The sequence below is a fragment of the Psammomys obesus genome, unplaced genomic scaffold (assembly GCF_907164565.1).
Source record: "Psammomys obesus unplaced genomic scaffold, mPsaObe1.curated_primary_1811, whole genome shotgun sequence".
Taxonomy (NCBI): domain Eukaryota; kingdom Metazoa; phylum Chordata; class Mammalia; order Rodentia; family Muridae; genus Psammomys; species Psammomys obesus.
Window position 1 is genome coordinate 4,374,444 of NW_026596057.1, and position 21,465 is coordinate 4,395,908.

General features: G+C 46.2%; 1 protein-coding gene across 1 annotated transcript in view; it reads left to right on the top strand.

Moving 5' to 3' along the window:
• The first annotated feature begins 454 nt into the window (after positions 1–454).
• The window catches only part of Styxl2 (serine/threonine/tyrosine interacting like 2), a 29,302-nt gene continuing 8,291 nt past the window's right edge, over positions 455–21,465 (top strand). Inside the window, exons 1-4 of the mRNA XM_055624718.1 lie at positions 455–564; positions 16,871–16,965; positions 18,642–18,873; positions 20,493–20,710. Coding sequence (XP_055480693.1) covers positions 455–564; positions 16,871–16,965; positions 18,642–18,873; positions 20,493–20,710 — 655 coding nt within the window. The remainder of the gene's footprint in view (positions 565–16,870; positions 16,966–18,641; positions 18,874–20,492; positions 20,711–21,465) is intronic.

Here is a 21,465-nt window from a genome sequence, read left to right on the forward strand (position 1 = left end):
AAACTTAGCCCAAGGCCCTGATTGACACAGGGTCAATAAATATCACTAGAAGAGGGTTTTCCACTAAGACAAAAGGTGTTAGCATTAGCGTAGTTGGAAGGGGGCCTTCAAGTGTCCTTTTTAATCTGGGGAGTCTGCTGTGTTTTACAAACCTCCAGACTACAGTTAAGATAAACCTCTTCTTTCCCTCTGCTTTCCTGCTACTATCCATGAAAGGAGTCAAGTTGTCGTTTCTTCAATATTGTGTCACTTCATGGTGTCCTGCTAACGATAGCTGGGCTCCGTCTTATAGGTATCCCTATGGGTCCTTTACCCACAGGGATATTAGCATGAAGTACCCTCCCCATTCTCAGTCCACCAAGGTGACATTGGTGACACACCCTCTCCCCCCTACAAAGCCTCTGGAACCTAATTCCCTAACCAACCTTTTCCTGCCACACAGACGGAAGCTGTCATGGCGACCGGTGGAGACCCAGAGGAGGAGCAGGTAGTTCCAAACGAAGAGGAAGAAGCCGATGTGAGAGCCGTGCAGGCCCGCTACCTCCGGAGTCCCTCCCCAAGCCAGTAAGTGGGCCAGTGCCCAGTGCCATACACGCCACTCAGCATGGTCCTGGGCTCCACCCTCCATGATGGCAGACTGACGGCATTGAGGCTTGGTGAGAGCTAGATAGTGGTGTCTCCAGGATATGTGATGCCGTGTGGGCTAGCTGGGTGGAGGAGGGGAGTTTCAAGCACTAGGGGAGAACCAAAGGCTTCTGGGAGGTGCTGCTGCTGCTGGCCTGAACCTGGGAGTAAGAATCTGGCAGGTCTGTCTACATACAGGGTGTGTTTGGTTCATCAGGATCGGGGCTGGATGAGGAGTTAGACGCCAGAAAGTTAAGAGGAGAGATGAAGAGGGAAAGTGGTCCAAGGGCCAGGCCCTGGTACTAAAATAATTTTGCATCCACAATGGAGCTGTTGCTTTCCAAGGGATGGAGAGATGCCCTGGAGCAAGCGGCTGGGTGCCAATGGAGAAATAAACATCTTCTAGAAGGGTCCTCTGTACTCTGTGACAAGTCATTTCTGTTCCATTAAGAGCACTGGTGATTTAGGATAATGTAGGTTGACAAATCTGGGTGAATTGTTAAGAAAACACATGGGGCTAGAGAAATGTGATTGAGCTGTGGAGATGTTTTGCTGAGTAAAGGCCCTTGTGGCCCAGACAGACCCACCTAAGTCTGATCCCTGTAGTCCACTTAGTGGAAGGACAGAACTGACTTTGGCAAGTTGTCCTCTGACCTCCACACACAATCCATAGCTTATTTACTCCTCTCCGACCACACGCAGAAATAAACAAATGTAATTTTAAGAATCAAAGAAAAAAAGAATCTGGGTGTGGAGTCACACGTCCTTAATCCCAGCACTTGGGAGGCAGAGGGAGGTGGGTCTCTGAATTTGAGGTTAGCCTGATATATAGAGCTAGTTTCAGGACAGCCAGGGCTACACAGAGAAACCCTGTCTCATAAAAAGAAGAGAGAGAGAGAGAGAGAGAGAGAGAGAGAGATGCCTGCCTGGCCTTCTAAGCACAGCTCTGTCACCAAATGATGAGAAGAATCACTAAGTTCTTGAGCAGTATCTGTCTCCATGTCAATCAAAAGAGAAGCCCAATGAAAGTATCTCAGGGAACTGTGACTTTTCTCCCCATTTTTCACCTGATGGAAGACTGAACCAGAGCCTTAGAACATGCCGGTCTTCCCTCTACACTGAGCTGCTGCATCCATAGCCCTTGGAACCTTGACTTCTGAGCATCTATGACCCTTCTTGACCCCAGTTTTTCTAAGTTCTCCTGGAGTCTCCCTTACAAAATAGGCTATGAGCTTTGGTGTAGTTTAAGCCCCGTGAGATCAAGACACATGGGTTGGGCACTCAGCCCGGATGGAGCTTGGAGAGTTCGCCTTTAAAGTTCAGCATCATGTAATAGCCTTGTGTTTGTGCCTCGAAAAGGCTATCAGAGTTAGAGATTTAAGGCATAGTTGTGCTCTTCCACACTTCCTGTCTTAGTCAGTGTTCTGTTGCTTTGAAGACACACCATGACCACGGCAACGCTTACAAAAGGAAAGCGTTTAATTGGGGGCTGGCTTACAACTTCAGAGGCTTAATCCATTGTCATCAAGATGGCAGACATAGTGCTGGAGAAGTAGCTAAGAAGTCTACATCTGGATCCATGGGTAGTAAGAAGAGAAAGTGACACGGGGCCTTTTGGGCTTTTGAAACCTCAAAGCCCCACCCCCAATGATATACTTTCTCTAACAAGACCACACCTACTAATCCCTATGAAGTAGTGCCACTCCCTGATGACCAAGCATTCAGATATATGAGTCAATGGGGGCAGTTCTTGTTCAAACCACAAAGGCGTATGGCTGGGTTGTGTTCGTTCCAGTGATGTTGCTGGTAGACCAAATAGAGGTGTCTTTTTCATACAGATAAGCTCCAAGACAGGTGTGTGAGCAGTTGGAGCTGAGTCTCTACTGTCTTCTGGGTCCACTAGTTAACTCACGGCTTCTAAAGTCACTGTGCTCAGCAGCATGGAGATAAAGGGAGCAAAACAGAAGCTTTTCCCCAGAGTGGTATTTCCTGAAAAAAAAGGCCACTTCCTTGTATTCATAGACCACCAGCTGGAACTCAGCAAGGCCCTGCCTCCTTGCAAGGGGTGATAGGTACTGGGTTTGTGGTCCCAGGGAGAAAAGGAAGTGAGTTTGTTGATAGTCGGCAGTCTTGGCCATAGTGTACCCCTCCCAGGAGTCTGCCCACATCAGCTTTGAGCCCACACAGAACACCTTTACTGTCTCAGGCCTAAATGCATCAGCTCATAGTCTCACCAGGACGGAGGGTAGGAAAGTTGTCGTCCTATGAAAGGAGAGGAAGATGCAGCTGTTTTTCACTGGTGAGCATGGCTACTCCAGAATAAGGGGATCTAGTTTAATCAGGACTTGCTTCCTGAGAAGAATTCTCTTATCTGCCATTCCTCCTCGTGGCCTCTCCAAGAAGAGGCCATTGTTCATTGTCTTCTACTGCCACATGTGAAGGTGGTGGGAAAGTGGCTGAAAGGCTTTTGCAGATTGTGTTTGGCACATCAAAAATTGGAGCACATAACCACCCCAAAGTCCATAGTTTCTTTGACAATAGGATCCCTTCAAAAACTCAATAGATTGTGCTTTGTATACACTGGACAGCACCCATTTCGGCCCTCATTTGTGTCTTTCTTCCTTGTCAACTTAATGACAGTTATCTGGGATGATTGCCTCAAACTATACATTTAGGTGGGAAGTCCAGGGCGTGTTGTAGTTTCCAATGTAACTGCTAGAAAGTGCTGCCAAAGAATCCATAACTAGCGTATAGCTAATGAGAGAAAAATGCAATATAATCGGCAAGAAAAGGAGAAAGAAAAAGAAGGAAGGAAGAAATAAAAATATAGGAAAGGTACAACAAATAAGGAAAAAAAAGCAGAATGTGTGTTTAAACTGGAATATATACATAATTGTGTTAAATTTGAATAAATCAAATATTCTGATTATCAGAGTCCCCCTTTAAAAAAAACCTGCATGCTGTTTGTAACCTAAGGCTAACAAGAGAAAACTTATATTTTACTGATTGTTCATAACTTAAGTCAGAAATCAGTGACATGAAACAACAATGGATCATGTCGATAATTAGGCACCTGAAAGGGCACAGTGGCATGAGCTTGCTTTTGGTCAGAGCTATCTGAAGCCTGAGCTGAAAGAATTTGAAGACTAGGGATGACTTTAAGGCTAAGCATACTGCAACAGCTGGGGACGGGTGTCACAAAACACGTCTCACTGTTGTCAGTTTATGTTGTGATTAACTGGACAGTTGTTCAGAACTGCTAAGATTGTCTTTCTGGGCAATTTCTCCATGTGGTCCACTTTAGGTTTTAACAAAACAGAGCTGCTAAATCCCAAGAATTGTGTTCCAAGGGACAAGATGGAGTGTGTTAGTGTCTTTATACCTAGATCACAAGACACAGCATTTCTTTTGCTATACTTGGCACACAGACAGACAAACTGACAGACAGCACACACACACACAAAGTTGCAAAGGGAAATAATATAGACACAACAGTTCAATCAAAAGAGTTTCAAGGCTTCATTATAAGGAGAAAAATTGGGATAGGAAATACTGTGGTCACCTCTGGATGACAAACAAGCTGCTACAAGTGTAGACACAAACAGAAAAGAAGCCATTTTAGCCCATTCACACCAGACAAGGTGGAGTTTAAGATAAGCATGCTAGAAAAAAAAAAGGAAATTTCATAGTGATTGAAGGTTCAGTTTACACGGAAAATATAACCATCTTAAATACCTTGACCTAACAACACATCCTGAAAATACATGAAGCAAAAACAGCTAAAGCAGAAACGCAGGCAAGAGAGACGGCTCAGCAGTTAAAAGCACTGGCTGTTTCCCCAGAGGACCAGGATTCAAGTTCTAGCACTTTCATGGTAGCTCACAATGGTCTGTAACTCCAGTCCCAGGAGGCACAGCTCCCTCTCTGGCCTTTGTGGGTACTGCACACATCTGGTGCACATACATACACTCATACACACAGAACTAGTTAGTGAATTAAAGAATGACCAGAAGTGAAAAAATTAAAGTTTACCATTTTAACCAAGTAGTTTTAAAAACCCATCTTACTAAATGATATAATCAGACAAATGAGTCATGAAGAATATAGAATATTCAAACAAAACTAACCTAATTGGCATTTATAGAACATACACCTGTGTGTGTGTGTGTGTGTACCTAACTACTTCAACATATTTCTTCTTATCATGGGCATATAGAATATTGACTAAAACATGTCAGTTAGTGGGCTATTTGTATACCAAGAAGCTTCTCTGACCATAGTTAAATTATGGTTAAAAGATCAATAAGAAAAATTAAATTAAACTAGGATTTCCTACTACATTATGGTCACCAGAATACCTAAGACAAAAGGCGGCTGCTGGTGACAATATTAAAGAGTGTGTGAATGAATCAGAACTCCCCCGCATTGCTGGTGAGTGTGTGAGCCGGTAGAACCATCGGGAGCTCTTACACTCCATCTACTAAAGTAAAATGCATTGCCTGTCCTCCAGTGCAGCGAGCTCACTCTTGATACATCCGAACAAAAAAAATGAATAAAATGTGCAGCAGAAAATATATACCCAAACACAGCATGCTGTCCAGTTAACACTAGGCTGGATAAATGAAGTCGAGCGCATAAACGCTGCCCTGGAGAACATGTGGTTGGTCTTCTCGGCTCGTTGGCTGAGTAAGGCAAACAGCAAGCACACACAAAGGTAAGGGGAGCCACTGAAACGGGGGGGGGGCTGTCTCGTACCAAGCCAGCCAACCACAAGACAAAAGCACTCAGTAACATTGATGGATAACAGTGTGGGCTGAGACAGCCAGCCCCCCCCCTTCCCAGGTAAAACCAGGATGACCCCAAAATGTAAGTGGGATAAGCGGAGTATCCTTCAGACACGGTCCTTCTACAGTACATTTTCTCTGGTTCTCAGTGACGGCTGCCAAAGTCCACTAGTTTTGATGCCCCTCTTGGTTTCTATCTGCTACTTACAGCTTCCTGCAAGCAGAGTCCCTAGTCAGCTGCTGTTTGCAGAAGTGTTCAAGGAAGGCACACAGACGGTGACACTGCCTAAAGTCTAAAGTGTGAGCTAATACTCTCTTACACTGTAAGCACGGGCTTTCGAACAAGCAATTCCACTGCACTGCCTACAATGAAGCTTAAGCCAACCCTCATGAATGTGTTCACGGTGGGTTTGTTGTTGCTGGTGTATGTGTGTGTGTGTGTGTGTGTGTGCATGATCATGTGTGGGGATAGACTTACACCTGCATATAAAGGCCAGAGGTCAACCTCAGGTGTCATGTCTTAGGCTGCATGCACTTTGACACTGAGACAGGCTCTCTCGCTGGCTTAGGGCTCACGGATCAGGCTCAGCTGGCTGCTGTGTGAGCTCCAGAGATCCCCCTGCTTATGTCTCCCCAGTCAGTACTGGGGCTATAAATATGGGCATGATGCCTGGCTTTCTACATGGGTTCTGGGATCTAACCAGGATCTTCATGCTTACACAGTGGGCACCCCACTGACTAGAAAGACAACTCCTTGTCTAGGAGAAAATGTCTGCCAGTTACATATAAAACAGACAGAAGATCTGAAAGTATGCTTCCCAAATATGATATACATATCATCCACAAGCATGTGAAAGTATGCTCAGAACTCCTTAGTCATTGCAGAAATTGAAACTGAGCTCATAATGAGTCACCATTACACACCTACTAGAGTATCTGAAATGAAGAAGAAGAAGAAGAAGAAGAAGAAGAAGAAGAAGAAGAAGAAGAAGAAGAAGAAGAAGAAACAAAAACTAACCGTCTCAGCTTTTCATGAGGATGCAGCAACTAGAACAATCCTTTCACAAACTGTCATTTGTTACAAAATTGCACGTACACTTGCCTAAATATATTGCTGTCCCTGTATGGATGGTCCAGCCGTCCTAGCTATGAAATGAGAAACGAAAACTGAGTTTCATGTAAAGAGCTGTACATCGATGATCGTGGCAGCTTTTTCATAAGAACTCAGGAGTTAGAAACAGCCCAAATGCCCACATTGGTGAGTAAGTCAGTAATCACACAAGAATGCTACACAGCAATAAGAAGGCATCGCGTAGTAACTTGTAAAACATGTGGATAGATCGTAAAGCAATTGCTGTTGAGTGAAAGCAGTCAGCCAAAAACAAGGGCACGCCCTGTGACTCTGTCCTGATAAAATTATAGGAGTCTGGGCTCATCTCTCTAGGGACAGGGGGCAGATCAGTGGTTCCTTGAAGAAGAGCACAGGGAGGAAGGGGAGAGATGGAGGGCTTACGGGAGAAGCATGATACAGCAATTTCAGAGGGTCGATAAGTCAAGCCCTGGTGGTGGTCATGGTCTTCCAAATGGAAACATATGCCAAACTCACCATACCAATATGCACATTTAAAATGTATGCAGTTTGTACATAAATTCTGTCTCAAATAAATCTTTTTTGTTTTAAGTCATGGGGGCAGGGAGGAGCCATTGTAGTAGGCAGGATAGCACCATGGAAAGAACTTGGATGCTGCCGGGACAAAAACTGAGCTCAGGTCTACTCTCCAGCTCATTAGCCATGAGAATGTGCTACCTAAATAGCGACCAGGAATAGCAGTTTTCATCAGTGGTTGAGAATAGACGACAGCCTATGTGAACACACTTGATATTTGATAAATAGTGGCCTAGTTGGTTTTTCTTCCAAAGAAGGAGCTCTTTCAGTTATTCACAATGTCAGTACATTCTTTAAGAAGACTAGAACACATGCCAGTGAGGACATCACATTTGTCTGATTCTGCTGTAGGCAAATGCTGTGTTCTCAGTAAGTTGCCCCGTGCTGAACTGAACAGTCGGTCCTCGCTGAGACGCGGTCCCTCTTGCTTTACTGTTTTAACTGAAGGTTTGGATCTTTCTAAAACCAATACAGCAAGTTAACAGGCGAGAAGCCTGAAATCCAGTTCACTGTGAGCCTTGCTCCCTCTGAGGCTTTAGAGGACCCTTCCCTTGCCTCCTCAGAGGTTTGGTTGGAGGTGGCCATCCTTGCCTGTGGTAGCATTACTCCACTCTTGGTCCCCTCTTCATTGCCTCTCAGAAGGACACTTAACTGTTGGCTTTGAATATAATCCTAATCTAGGGTAATTTCATATTATCATATTTCATGTAATTACATCACCATGAACCTTTATTATTATTTTTTTTTAATGCACTTTCAGGCTTTGGAGATACACCTTTGCAGGAGAGGGCACCATCAATCAGCCAACCACAGCCCTAGATCCCGCCCTAGCAGACAAAACTTTCCTATAAGACCAGAACAGTGCTTTGAGCAGCTTCAGCGCATGCTCCAAATGGCCTCCATCAACAACCAATCGTAACTGCGGTTCTGATGTGGCGTGTGCTTGCAGTCCAGGCAGGAAGTCTTCACATTTTAAGCCTCATCTTGAATCTCCTGAAGTAAGAACCTGACAAGAGGGTGTAGACAATGGACGGGCATGAAGCCTTCCATTTCTAACTGAGGTCGACACTGGCTTCAAGCAACTTAGATTCAAAGCCAGCCCCTGGGAACCATCCTCCCTGAGGGGAAAGTCCGCAGTTAGTTACAGTCGTCTGTCTTCCAGGCAGACAGATTTTCCTAGGACTTCACAAGTTAACAGTGAAATGCAAATCCCTGTCCAGTGGGGCAGCTTGATGGGGGGCTTCTCCCTCACCGGTAATTTCCAGTTCACCTTTTAGCTACCCAAAGAAATCAGGGTGTACGTGGACCTCTGCCCTTCTCTCGCCGTGATCAGCCCCTTAACCTAGCATTTTCCACAGAGGCCAAATAAAAAGGGGCACCTCCCCCCCACCCAGACTCCACTCTTACTTCATCTGCAAGGGACTGAAGGTGATTAGCTACAAGCGGGTCTGGTGGAAACGTCCCAGCTCCATTCCGTCGCCAGGCTGCCTGGCAATCCATTTAGTGCATTGGCTTTTCAAACGTCGCTGTTTATAATCTGCCATAGAACAAACCATTTATATCACAACTAAGTGTGTGTGTGCACTGTACATATATTTTTAAATTTTTCTCAAACTACCCTTATCCTTACACTGAATGGTGGTTTCCTCCCTCCCCTCCCTATCTTCTTCCCTCACTCCCTACCTCTATCCTTCCGTTGTTCCTTTCCCAGACACAGGGCATAACCCCTTGAATTGATTTTACGATGCACAAATGGGTCACAGTCTGCAATTTTGAAAACCACAGGTTTAAAGTAAGCTGCAGCATCCCCCGCTCTTGGTTAGGAAGTCCATCAAACTCCCCTTTACTGTGCTCTTGCAATTCAGCCTCCAGGCTTTTTTAGCTGCTGCCTTCCTGATCCTCTGATGAGGTATGTATCGATCCTAGATCCTCTTTTTTCTGCCTGTCCTTCTGGAACAGCTAGCCTTGCTGCTTTCTAATCAGGGTGTGTGTGTGTCACCTCACTCCATCTCAGGAATACTGGTTGAGGCACAGATGTGGTCATAAATCAAAACCTCAAGGCTGCCATCTCACTGACCTTGCATTCAGGCTCTCTCTCTCTCTCTCTCTCTCTCTCTCTCTCTCTCTCTCTCTCCTCTTTCTACAATCCCGATTCTCTGAAGAATGTAAGTTCTTTTTTTAACACACCCTTCATTATTAGACTTCATAAACTTACCTGTGGCAGAACAATATTAGGAATATTAGCCTGATATTGCCTCATGGCAGTGGACTCAGAAAAATATTGGTGTCTACATCGCACGCTCCACACTGGATAAAGCCAAGCAGCAGAGAATAGACATGCTGTTGGGCTAGGAGGAAATCTTCTTTCTTCCTCCTTGTTTCCCTGTTACAAAGCTGACTCCTCCTCCAAGTGTAGATGGTTCCCAGTAGCTTCCCATGTTCTCTGACTCATTAGCCAAGTTCAGCCTTTTCCTCCAGGGGCAGGGATAACGCAGTCATTTTTGTTTTCGTATCTTAATTACAAATCTTCCTTCACATCTCAGAGTTTAGGCCAGATCCTTAACTCCTACATTAGTCTCTTGAAACCAAGTCTGAAAACTGGCTGAGGCGGCACATGCCTGTAATCCCAGAATTCAAGAAGTGGAGGCAGGAGGATGCTGAGTTTGAGGCTAACCTAGGCTATATAGACAGTTCAAGCCAGCCCAAATTACACAGTGAGACCAGGTGTCAAAAAACAAAAAACAAAAACAAACAAACAAACAAAAAAAAACCACAAACAAAAACACAGTTCAAGCCAGCCTGTGTTACATAGTGAGGCCAGGTGTCACAAAACTAAGAAACAAACAAAACTAAAAACAAAGGATAACAAAACAAAGAAACAAAAGCAGACAAAAGCACCAATCCTCACAATTTGAAGGGATCATAGTTTAGAGAAAATAACCCCTCAAAAAAGGTGAAACCAGAACCAATATCTCACCAACACCACGTTCTGAATTCCTAGAGGGGCATCTGTCCACAGCTGACAAGTGAGAGCACATCTTGTGTTAATTTCAGGTGGTGTCAGATTTCGGGTGTGAGAAAGCCTTTTGGGGGTGCCGAGCCCTGGAGGCCCACAACAGAACAAAGACAGATGACCCTGTGGGAGAAATGGGGGGCTGTCCAAAGAAGACCCCTTTTCTAATCCCCACTGTGTTGTCAAAGTCCTCACCCCTTTGGGTTGGTTTTGGTTTTCTCCAAATATCATTTTACATAGAGCTGACCCTTAGCAAGTAAAATGATTAATATTTTATTAATACCAGTATAAATAATGTTATTGATAAATAATTAATAGAACTCCGTGAATAAATATTGTTGACGTGGAAACATGACTCATACTATTATAAAAATTTTAATGTTGGCCTTGGCTTCGTGAAATGCATGTGTTTGGGAACCAAGACTGACTGCCATAGCACTGGGCTCAGAGTGACCGCAAATCTAGTACACAGGCCAGCGTTGCCTGCTCCCATATTGGAGGTATTTTGTTATTACTTCACACCCACACGTACATGGGTCTGTTTATGACACTGATTAGGTTCAGCACTATTAAGGAATGCCTTAGTCTGTGCCCAAACTCACCCCTTAGCCCTTGGGATAACATTGCTTCCATTATCTAGTTGTGCTTCACATTTAAGAACTTAGATAATGATTTCATTTTAATCCCTGGATAAGACTTATCAGATAATGTGTTTCTTGTGATATTTGCTGCAATGGTCAGGAAGGCTGGAGGATCCATCACTGGGGGGCTTGCTTTGCACTGGGAAACTCAGCAGGGGCTGCCAACCAGTGGCCCTTTTAAAGTGATAGCTGGAGGTAGCCAAAGTCCTAATGCGATACTGTGGGACTTTTTCTAGATGTCTACTCACGCCAGATAGGGGTGGCAGATCAAAGTAGAGATACCATTAAAGTCCGACTTGGGGAATCAGTGAGATCATTGGGATTACTTATAGGAACAGGAGTGAGGGGTTATTTATAAGACCAGCTGCATGCCACTCCAACATGGATGATAACTTGTCAAAGATGCAATCCTGGAGCTCTCTGCACAAAGGGCGGGCTTTCTCTATAGTTTGGAGAAGCTTTTCTCCATGACAACTTTATTAGTTCTATAACCCTGTGGAGGGGCCTTGTGCGTCTTTTAAATTTCAGGACCTTCCTGAGACTTGTAAGTTATTTACTTTCTGAATGGTAAGGAGCCTTCTTCCTTCCTCCAGAAGGGAGTGTTTTAATGCAGAGGAAATTGCCACATATGATAGCTTAGGACTCCCAAGGAGAATGCCATAATCCAGGAAGGAGAAGATGCCTTAAGACATGGGCTCATAGTCCAGCAAGGTAGCTGGCTAGAATAACCAGATGAGCCACCACTTTGTCTCCAAGAAAGATCAAAACCAAAGAATAAATCACCGCTATTTCACTGGAATATTCGGGAGGGGGGGAGTGCTGTCATGCAGACAGAATGGATAAGAACACAGTAACTACAGACAGCTTGATTTTTTTTAAATGGAATAAAGTGTCTTGTAGAAAGTCACCTGCTGCCTAGTCTAACCCAAATGACCTGAAGATAATGCTTCCCAAGGGGAAAGAATGGCCGGTTGTTGAGGTGAGCCTTAGAATCTGTAAAACCTGGCCTCAGAAGGGCAGAGAGCACACAGGGTTAGAGCACATCCGTAAGGTAGGTTTTGCATTGGGCTCGCTGTTGGGGCTTCACACTCGGCAAATACTAGATCATTTGTAGATCTGGTTGCTGCTTGTTGCATATGCCATGTTTCCTTAAATGCAGTGCTACTGAGGACAAATTCAGCATGTGAGTCAGAAAATATACATTACACATTTGCTGTATGCCAAACCAAACATTGTCTAGATTCTGTAACACAGTGCTCCACAGAATGCCCATCCTTACTCCCTCCCTCGTGCAGAGCACGGACTAGCACTGGGGACAGATACTTAGGGACATATTTCAAAAACAAGTATGAAGTTTCATTTGATAGAATGCCACAAAGGAAAGGAGTGTGATGTAAGCCTAGGAAGGACTTCCCTGAAGAAGAAATGGTTGAACTGAGACCCAAAAAGAGGAGAAGACTGGGCATCCGTGCTGCCAAAATAGGTTTCTGCCAAGTCACATGGCAGAAGGAAACTTTGTGAAGACTAGAGTACCAGACAGGAGTAGAGACGCTTAGATTGGACAGAAAGCCAAAGACCAGGACCTTAGAGACCATGAGCTTTGATCCCCATGACGGGACGCAGACACTGTGCCCAATGCCTGGCATAATCCTGCCAGCCAGGCATCTGTTTGTCAGTTTTTACCATTTTCCATGTACCACCTACTCACCCAGTCAGCACTCATCACCTTCCACATGCTGGAGACAGGGGTAAAATGACTGCTTAATCTGTACCTACTTCACCCTGTGCTGTTTTTCATTATTTTTTTCCAAGTAATGAGATTTCTAAGGACTTCTCTAGTTCTCTCGTGCAATAGTAATATCCACAACCACTTCCCTCCGGCAGTAGTTGCTTTTTTCCTTGCTGATACCCTCTCTCCCTTGGGATAGCAGACCCATTGTGCAGCAGACTGGGCTGGAGGGAGGGAAGTTGAGCTGGGGCCGGTGGGTGCCGTGCAGGGCCCTGGTCAGAAGTGAGTGTGCTGGCAAAGAACACAGACCCAGGAACAGCTTCAGAGAGCTGGTTCCCTTTATTGTGGGGGAAAAGGGAGTGTTTGTGGCCCTGGGGAGGTGAGCAGGGTCTCTGGGACAGGGTTTGTGTGGACATATACAATGGGCCGGGACAGAGGTGTTGGAGAATATTTCATGTGCATATTCAGGGACTGTAGGGAGTTTGGGGGGGGGGACTTTATAAGGTCAAACAAGGAGTGGGGCCTGATAGCCATCAGGGTAGTAAATCCTTACTAGGGTTGATAGTGGGTCGGCCGACTTTCTGGCACCAGGTTGGGAGAGGGAAGGGAGCCAATGCTTACCGTCCTCATGTAAGACATTCCAGGCTGAAGCTCTCCTAGACCCTTCCTCCATTAATCCCGGGCTATTATGGTCCCACATCTAAATGATATAACTAAAGAGAACAAGGTTGATTTGGGCACACAGTTTCAAGAAATTATAACACACCATGGCAGGGAAGATGGTGATGGGAAAGGCTCTGTCCTTGGAGGTGGGAGTATGTGATAGTGGCCCCTTCCTTGTATCCAACCAGGAAACAGAGAGAGAGAGGTCCAAACTAGAGACAAATGTCACCTTCAAGGCCAGTGAGTGACTCACTCTGCCACACAGCCCAAAAGTTCCAGAACTTCCAAAAACAGCACCACCAGCTAGAAGCCAAACAGTCAAACAAACAAGCCTGTTAGGGACGGTTCATATTCAAAGCACAGTGTTCTGTCTCTGGTCATCGCAGGATTATGGCCACCACAGTCTGAATAGTTCCAACAGGGTTCAATAGCCCAAAGTCTTTCTGAAACTCAAGGCAAAGTCATAGTTGTGACCACTAGTAAAAAAATTAAATAAATAAATAAACAAATAAACAAATAAACAAATAAATAAATAAATAAATAAAATGCACACTTCTAATATAAAATAGCTAAGAGTAAACATTACTGTTCCAAAAGGGAAGAATCTACACAAAGATTCTGCCATCTTGCCAGAAGGACATATACTAAACCCTGCACCTCAATGTGTAGCATCCAGGGCATGTGGTGGTATCATTTGGGCTCCGCTGGGCAAGCCTGCCTCTACTGCTCTGCTGTCTACAGCAAACAGGGGCCCCCTCTTGGCAAGATTCACTGGGCGCCTGCAGCTGCTCTTGGTGAGTGTTAGATGCTTCTGGTATCCCCAACACTCTGGGGGTCTCTATTCCAGCTTAGACTTCACCTTCACTGCTTCATACCAGCCCATACTGGAGCTTCCTGTGGGGAGGCTGCCCCTGCAGCACCTGGCCTGGCCTCTCAGGCTTTCTCCCAAACCTTGGTATAAGCCTTTGTGACTCTATAGTTCTGATGTTCTGCATGCTGGCAATTTCAACATCACGTGGATAACATCAAGTTCTGCTTTCTGGTCAAGATATACATGGCCAGGCTCTCTTGAACCATGGTTACAGTGGCCTCTGGATGCTTGAGTGGCTGAACCAGGGGGAAATACTTGCCTGATGAAGAAAACCTAAAGGCTCTCTCTGTTACTCTTTTATTACTCCTGCTTAAATCAAAGTCTCTGAAATTAGTTTGCTTCAGCGAGAAGGGCCTCACTCTCATGACACCTTCCCCATGATCCATCCCAGTGCAAAATGGGTATTTTCCTTTCCATTGTACCAGACCCTCTGAGAGCAGCCACAACTTTGTCCATGGCGTTTGCCTTATCTTAAACTTTTAATTTGTTCACATTTCCATCTTCATCAGGTTGCACATTTTTTCAAGTCTTTCTGCCCCAGCTTTTGCTGTAAATTTTCTCTGTAAATCTGACCCACATCAGTAAACCATAACCGTGCCATAGCCCACATGTTCTGCTGTCTCAAAATGACTGTGTCAGATTAATTAGACCACTGCTTTTTAATTCACAGTTTCAGGCCCCGGACAAAAATGCATCCAGATTCCTTTCTGGAATGTAATGTGTGTGACCTCTAACCCAATCCCCAATAGTCTCTGCTCCCATCTGAAACCTCGTGAGCAGAGTTCTCAAGTTCTCATTGTCCTCATTTCTCTCAGCATTCTAGTGTTCTGAGCCCCAACCAGACTGACCCATTAAGCTCCCACAACACTTAGAGTTTTGTTAGTTCACAGTACATATCATAAGCCATTTGCAAAGGCCATATGGCCAGGTTTAATCACAGAAATCATGTCATCATATTGATACCAATTTTCTATATTACTTCCTTTTTATCACTGTGATAAAATAATTGACAGATCAACTTAAGAGAAAAGGCTTTGTTTTGGCTTATGGTTTTGGAGAGATGACAATCTATCATGACACGGAAAACATTAGAAGCAGGAACTGCTCCATCCTTGGTCATGAGGGCATACAGAGATAGTTCCCCATCACTGACCAGGAAACAGGGGGCGTTATGTCCAGAACCTGAGATAGGTACAATCTTCAGGTCCTTTTACCGGGTAAGCCCCATGTTGCAAAAGTCCCATGACTTTCCAAAACAGCATCATCAACTGGGGACCAACTCTCCAAACGTGTGAACCTCTGGGGACATCTGACTTTCACATGGTAACTCTGAAGCTGTGAATATTTGGAAATGCACTTTCTGTTCATAAGGAATGCTTGAGGCTAAAATAGGAATGACCTCAGTGACCCATTGCTACTGGGCGCTTTGGTTGGAAAGCCCTCAGGAACTATGGGTTATTAATGCCACGGTGTACTGTTCTCCAGGCTGTATAGGCAGATCTGGCCACAAGCTTGGTAGAGCCACAGGCTTCCCCTTTCCTTTGGGAAGTCATCCTTCCTAAAGGAAGAACTGTCTACCTGACACTGAGCACACTAGACTCCCGAGAATGTACTCTGGTGTCACAGGTACTTACAAGAGAGTTTTTCTGGTACTCAATTCAATTTCATTCCATTCCAGCCTATCTCAAATTTGCTCTGTTCAGTGCAGCTAGATTCTGCCCAGCTCAGCTTTACTCAGCTTGGGCCCATCCCTCTATGCGTGTTCTCACAGTATTCCTTAAAGCACCTTCCTATGTCTGCGTCTGTGGCGGGGCTGGGAACCCAGCTGGGATTGCCTTCTCTGAGGCGCTCATCTCACTGTGGCAACCTCAATGGCACCAGTGTGCTGTGCCAAAGACCAGACTGGGCCTGGAGCAGTACTGCCCCGGGTTGCATCTTCACTTCACGATTTGGATGATATTCTTGAGTCTCTGATCACGTTTCTTCCTCTATAAAACAAGAGCGGCAGTTCGCTCTCTGGTGGGACATTTGTCAGGACTGCATTTCCAGAAGGCTCTCAGAATGCTACCCGTGGACAGCAATTCTTTATAAGTCTCTCTGTTTCTAAAGGTAAGACCAGGTGAGCGAGGAAACCCAGTGTTCACCAATACCTGGAAGACAGAACCCAGTGAGGGTGGGGTTCACTGGTGAACTTTTCAGACGTCCTAACCTTTGCTCTATCCTTACTCTCCACGCTCCTCAGTGCTCCTTTTCATGCCTCCACTGAACTGCTTTTGAGGAACAGCTTTGATATTTACCCTGTTACTTTATTGATTCCTTGGTCTCGGCCTGACTCTTGATCCTTTGAGCTCAGAATCAGGACCTGCGATCTGAGCCCTCCAGTGGCTTTTCACTTCTCATGCATTGTCCACCCTTATCTTTATGAGCAAGAGGTATTGGTGACAGAGGGGACAGTGGCAGCTTGTCCAGCCCTCTAATCCCTCGGGACCCTACAGGAGCACAGTTGGTGACACTGTCAATAGAACTGGTGGCAAAAGCAGGGAGGAGGCGGGAGGTGAACATTAGCACATGGAAGAGAGTGGAGCTTTAAGGTCAGCCCTGCAGCCGTAGGTGTCTACCCTTCTTCCTACAGTCCAGACTACCCCACCATTTCATGTCAACCCAGACTCGGCTGTTAGCTCAGACAGTAACATCAGTGGGCACCAAGCTACAGCATGCCCGTCCCTCAGCGTTCCCGGGCTCTCCAAACGCAGTGCAAGTTCCCAGCCCATCGCTCGTTGTTTTCCACACACAGCTAAAACCAGAACCGATTTCTGCTGTCAGGATGCCTCCACGCACATGCTTCTGGGTTCTCTCCCATGTGTGTCCTTCTCTCTCAGGTACTCGGTGGTCTCAGAAGCAGAAACTGAAAGCATTTTCATGGAGCCCATCCATCTCTCCTCAGCTGTCGCTGCCAAACAGATCATTAATGAAGGTAACACAACTGACACCCGAGCGGGCAAAGGGAGGGCCCAGGAAGACTGAAGACCCTGGCAGAGGGCCCGATGGAAGGGGCAGGCAGGCATGCTTGTCCAGTGCTACCCATCGCCTTGAGGAAAGCAGATCTGACAGGGACAGTTGTGCCAAATGCACTTGAATAACTTTGATGGGACAATGCAAAAATCATCACACTCCATGTGAACGGTTCTCTAGCCCATAGTCGTGGAGAAAACCGGCTCCACTCTGACCCCAGAGCTGTCCATTCTGGTTTTCATTTGTTTGTTTGTTAACTTCAGGGGTTCCGAATAGGGGAGGGTATGGAGGGCTTGTGGTCGACACAAACCTAAGAGCCCAAGAAATTTATAGGAATAAGGAGTACCCAGGGAGTTCTGTGCAAAAAGATGTTTACATTTAGATTCTGTTTCTGTTCTGCTTAAGTATAGTTTTCAATCCGCCTTTAAAAGCTGACGCAGTGGGGCCAGTGAAACGGATCAGTGGGTGGGGATGCTTGCCATGAGGGCTGATGACCTGGGTTTCATCCTCTGATCTCACATGGTGGAAAGAAAGAACCGACTCCCACAAGCTGTCCTTTGATTCCTGCCTGTACACCATGGTATATATGCCTGCCCCCCCCCCCCCACAGTAACTAGTTACTTTAAAATTTAAACTGACAAGGCAGGTTGGCATGAGGAAGATTAGAGGGAAGTAGGGTGGGTGGTGATGTTCACATTTATACTGTAATTTTTTCGGCAGACAACATATTGTATTTCACTCAGATACTCAACCCTGATTGAAAAGTGTAGGGCTTGGTTTTGCGTTGTTTCCTAGGAAGTGTGGGCCAATTGCCTTTCACAACTGTACTCCTTCCTGGTCTCCTTTGGCTTCTCCAGGTGGTCTTTCTTACTTCTGATGGGATTGGCCAAGGGAAGGCAGCATTACTGGTGACAGAGGGTTCAGGTGGTTGAAACTGGAGCTCCTTTAGAGTATGAGTTTTCTGACATTTTCTCAGCAAGACTCTGGGTCCTAGCTTGAGACAGTCTCAGGAAAGCAAAATTTCCACCCTCCTGGGAGTGAGAACTGTGAGAACTGTGGGGAGACAAGAACCGCAGGCAGAGAGGTGAAAGCCACAGGCTTTTGGCTTTCCCACAGGGAAGCAGACAATGCATAAAACAAATAGGCCAATTAGGTATATCTCAGAAGATAATGTCTAATAACTGACTGATGAAAATTTAACTTTGCCTGGGAGTATTTGCATTCCAGATGTAATAGGGTGGAACTTTGTTAGCAAAACACACCATTCACTCATTTAGTAAATACTTAGGACCATCCACGCTATACTGAGCATGGTGGGATTTAAGACAGGAATCAGGCACACTGTGAGAACTCAAACACTTAGGTTTAAAAACTATCAGCCAGCTTTACAGACAAAGAAGTGAAGAGAGACAACCGGTTTGATTCCCCCCCCCCATCACCCACCTGCAGAGGCTACTGACCACAAGGTCAATGCCACGGTCCTCCTGAGTCAGAATTAAGTCCTTCCTGGCAGATCCTCCCACTATTTCATCCATGCCAGGGTCCTGGTAGCACTCTGGCTAAGCCAGACTCTCCCAAAGGACAGAGAAAGTTGTTGTGTTCCTAACTCTTCGATACAAATGTCACCTGTCCCCCTAGAACTCAAGCCTCGGGGTCTCAAAACAGACACCGAGTGTCCAGGCATGCTGGAGTCTGCCGAACAGCTGCTGGTAGAAGACCTGTACAACCGTGTCAGGGAGAAGATGGATGACAAGAGCCTGTTCAACACCCCCTGTGTGCTGGACCTGCAGCGGGCGCTGATCCAGGACCGGCAAGAGGCCCCTCGGAATGAGGTGGATGAGGTCTGGCCCAACGTCTTTATCGCCGAGAAGTGAGTGTGATTGCGGGGAGATACGGCCCTCTTGCCCTTCTCCTGGGTTAATCCCTGAGATGAAATTCCTCTAGCTCACCAAAGGCCCCATAGTTCCTCCCATCAAATGGCACCCGCCCGACCGATGACTCAGGCACACAAAGATCCCCACACAGAATGAGCACTCATCCTCCTCCTTCCCCTCAGTGCTCCCCAGCACAGCCTTGCCCTTCCGGGTGTCTTCCTGACGTAGGTGTTTGCCAGCTCCATCCTCTCTTCCACCCTACCACTTCTCTAGTAACTAGAGAAGGGGACACTAACACCTTCTAACAATACCAACACGCATAGGCGCACACTTGCACATTCTCGTAAGCTTCAGGTTAGAAAGAGACATGATAGAATGTTAATAGTACCTGAGAGGCGGTTTTACTTTCTTCTTTGGGCTTCCTCTGAAATATACAGGTCTCCCAGACATTGTTTTCATAATCACAAAACCCAGTTTTAAGTTAATCAGTGGTTTCTGAAGTGAAAACAAAAAAGAGCTCCCACATTCCATTTCTTCAAGGTCTTGTCGGTACGTACCTGGTACCAGCACACTGTGTTGTAAAACTAATTTTTGCTGATTCACTGGATACTTAATGAGATATCTTTCTGATGCAATTACCCTTAGATCCAGACTTGAGGGACAGAGGTTAGGGCTCTGGGACAGGAGTGTGGAAAAGGGGTTGGATACTTCATCATGGAGTGATCATCTGCCCAGAACCTGATTCCCAGATCATCACATCCTAAGCGACCTTCATCTAGATGTGAAGGTCCAGAAGCGTTTATTCTGTGGTCTCCAGACATCTCGAGACATCCCCAGCTAAAGGCCTCTGCAGTTCTTTGAGCAAAGCTCTCCTCGGGGGCTCTTCAAATTGAGCTGCACTTACTCAGTTACAAAAGCAAGGCCCTGAACAATAGTCCTTGCTTGGTCTTTTTCTCCTTTCAAGCCTTGGGTAAAAGCTCTTGAATTCATTTTTATAATCTTCAAACAGGAACAAAAGTACCTGCTCTTTCCCCCTCTTCAGTTTATGATAAGAATGAAATAAAATAATGTGCTCAAGGGGAATCTGGAAGAGTTCAGCATGTGATGGCAGGGTGCAAGACTTCTAATTTATTTTCTTTTATGTCTTTTTATCATTTTATTTTGAATACTTTGCATGCATGTTTTGCATGCATGTACATCTATGTTCCACATGCGTGCTTGAGGCTAGAAGAGGGCGCTGGAGCTCCTGGACTGGAGGAGCAGATGGTTGTGAGCATCTGTGGGTGCCGGGAACAGAATCTGGGTCCCCTGAAGAGCAGCAATGCTCTTTATCACTGAGCCGTCTCTCTATACCCCTGACTTTACTTTTTGTGCCACCTTTATGCTTTGATTCATGAACACTTCCAAAATGTATTAGTCTTCTCCTTCTCCCCTGCCGTTCCCCTACCTGCCTCTTTTCCATCTTGCTGTAGCCCAAAGCATTGGCCCCTCTTTATTAAAGGATTATCAGCAATGAGCCCTAGGCTTCAAGGGGCATACCGGGTGCTCCCCATCACGAGGGCAATAAACCTCTCTAGCTCTGAGTCTGGCAATTGTGTCCTGCCTCTTCCTCCAGGAGCGTGGCTGTGAACAAGGGGAGGCTCAAAAGGCTGGGAATCACCCACATCCTGAATGCTGCACATGGCACAGGCGTTTACACTGGCTCTGAATTCTACACCGGCCTGGAGATCCAGTACCTGGGGGTGGAAGTGGATGACTTCCCGGAGGTGGACATCTCCCAGCATTTCCGGAAGGCAGCTGAGTTCCTTGATGAAGCACTGTTGACCTACCGAGGTGAGTGGCTCCTGCGGGTTCCGGGCTGTTGGAAATCCCCCACTGGAGAGGCCAGGTGGGGAAATATTATGAAAAGCTCCTGATTGCCTGGAGGAAGGCTGCCTTCATGTGGTTGTTTCCTCTGAGAAAGGAAAGGAGGATCATTCATCCAGCGGGCAATTATTAAGGGCCAATCGTGCGGTGAGTCCTGAACTGTTGTGAGGTGCAGTGGGTGTGACATTAGGCAATGAGGGGAAGAAAGATTAAAGAAGAAAGGAAGGAGGAAAGAGGGGGTGGAGGAGAAGGAAGGAAGAATAGGAGGGAATGAGGGAAGGCAGCCATGGTGAACGCAGGCCAGAAAGTAACTAGGGCGACACACTGGAGAGGCAGGCTCACTCCCCGAGGGTGCTGGGGAAGACCTGACTAAGAGGAGGGCACCAACTCCGTGGGGAAGAGGCGCCTGTCAGGAGGAAAGCCTTGGTTAGGGGGACAGCTAGTACAAAAGCCCCGAGGTTGGTGTTCCGGAATCAAAAGACTGGGCTGAGTTAGCCAGTGTCGGAGGCAGCCGGTGGGGATGCGAGAATGCCATGGGCACGAGAGGACTCTGGGGTGACCTGGGAGTCATTCCCTCTGCCTCAGAGAATGGTCCAGGGGGAGGGAATGGAGCAGGGCTGTGGTGTGGTGTGAGACATTGTGAGATTAGGCCAGAGTCCACAGGAGGCCCCTGGGTTCTGTACGCTCCTCCATGATAGCTTTATGCCCCTGCAAAAACCACA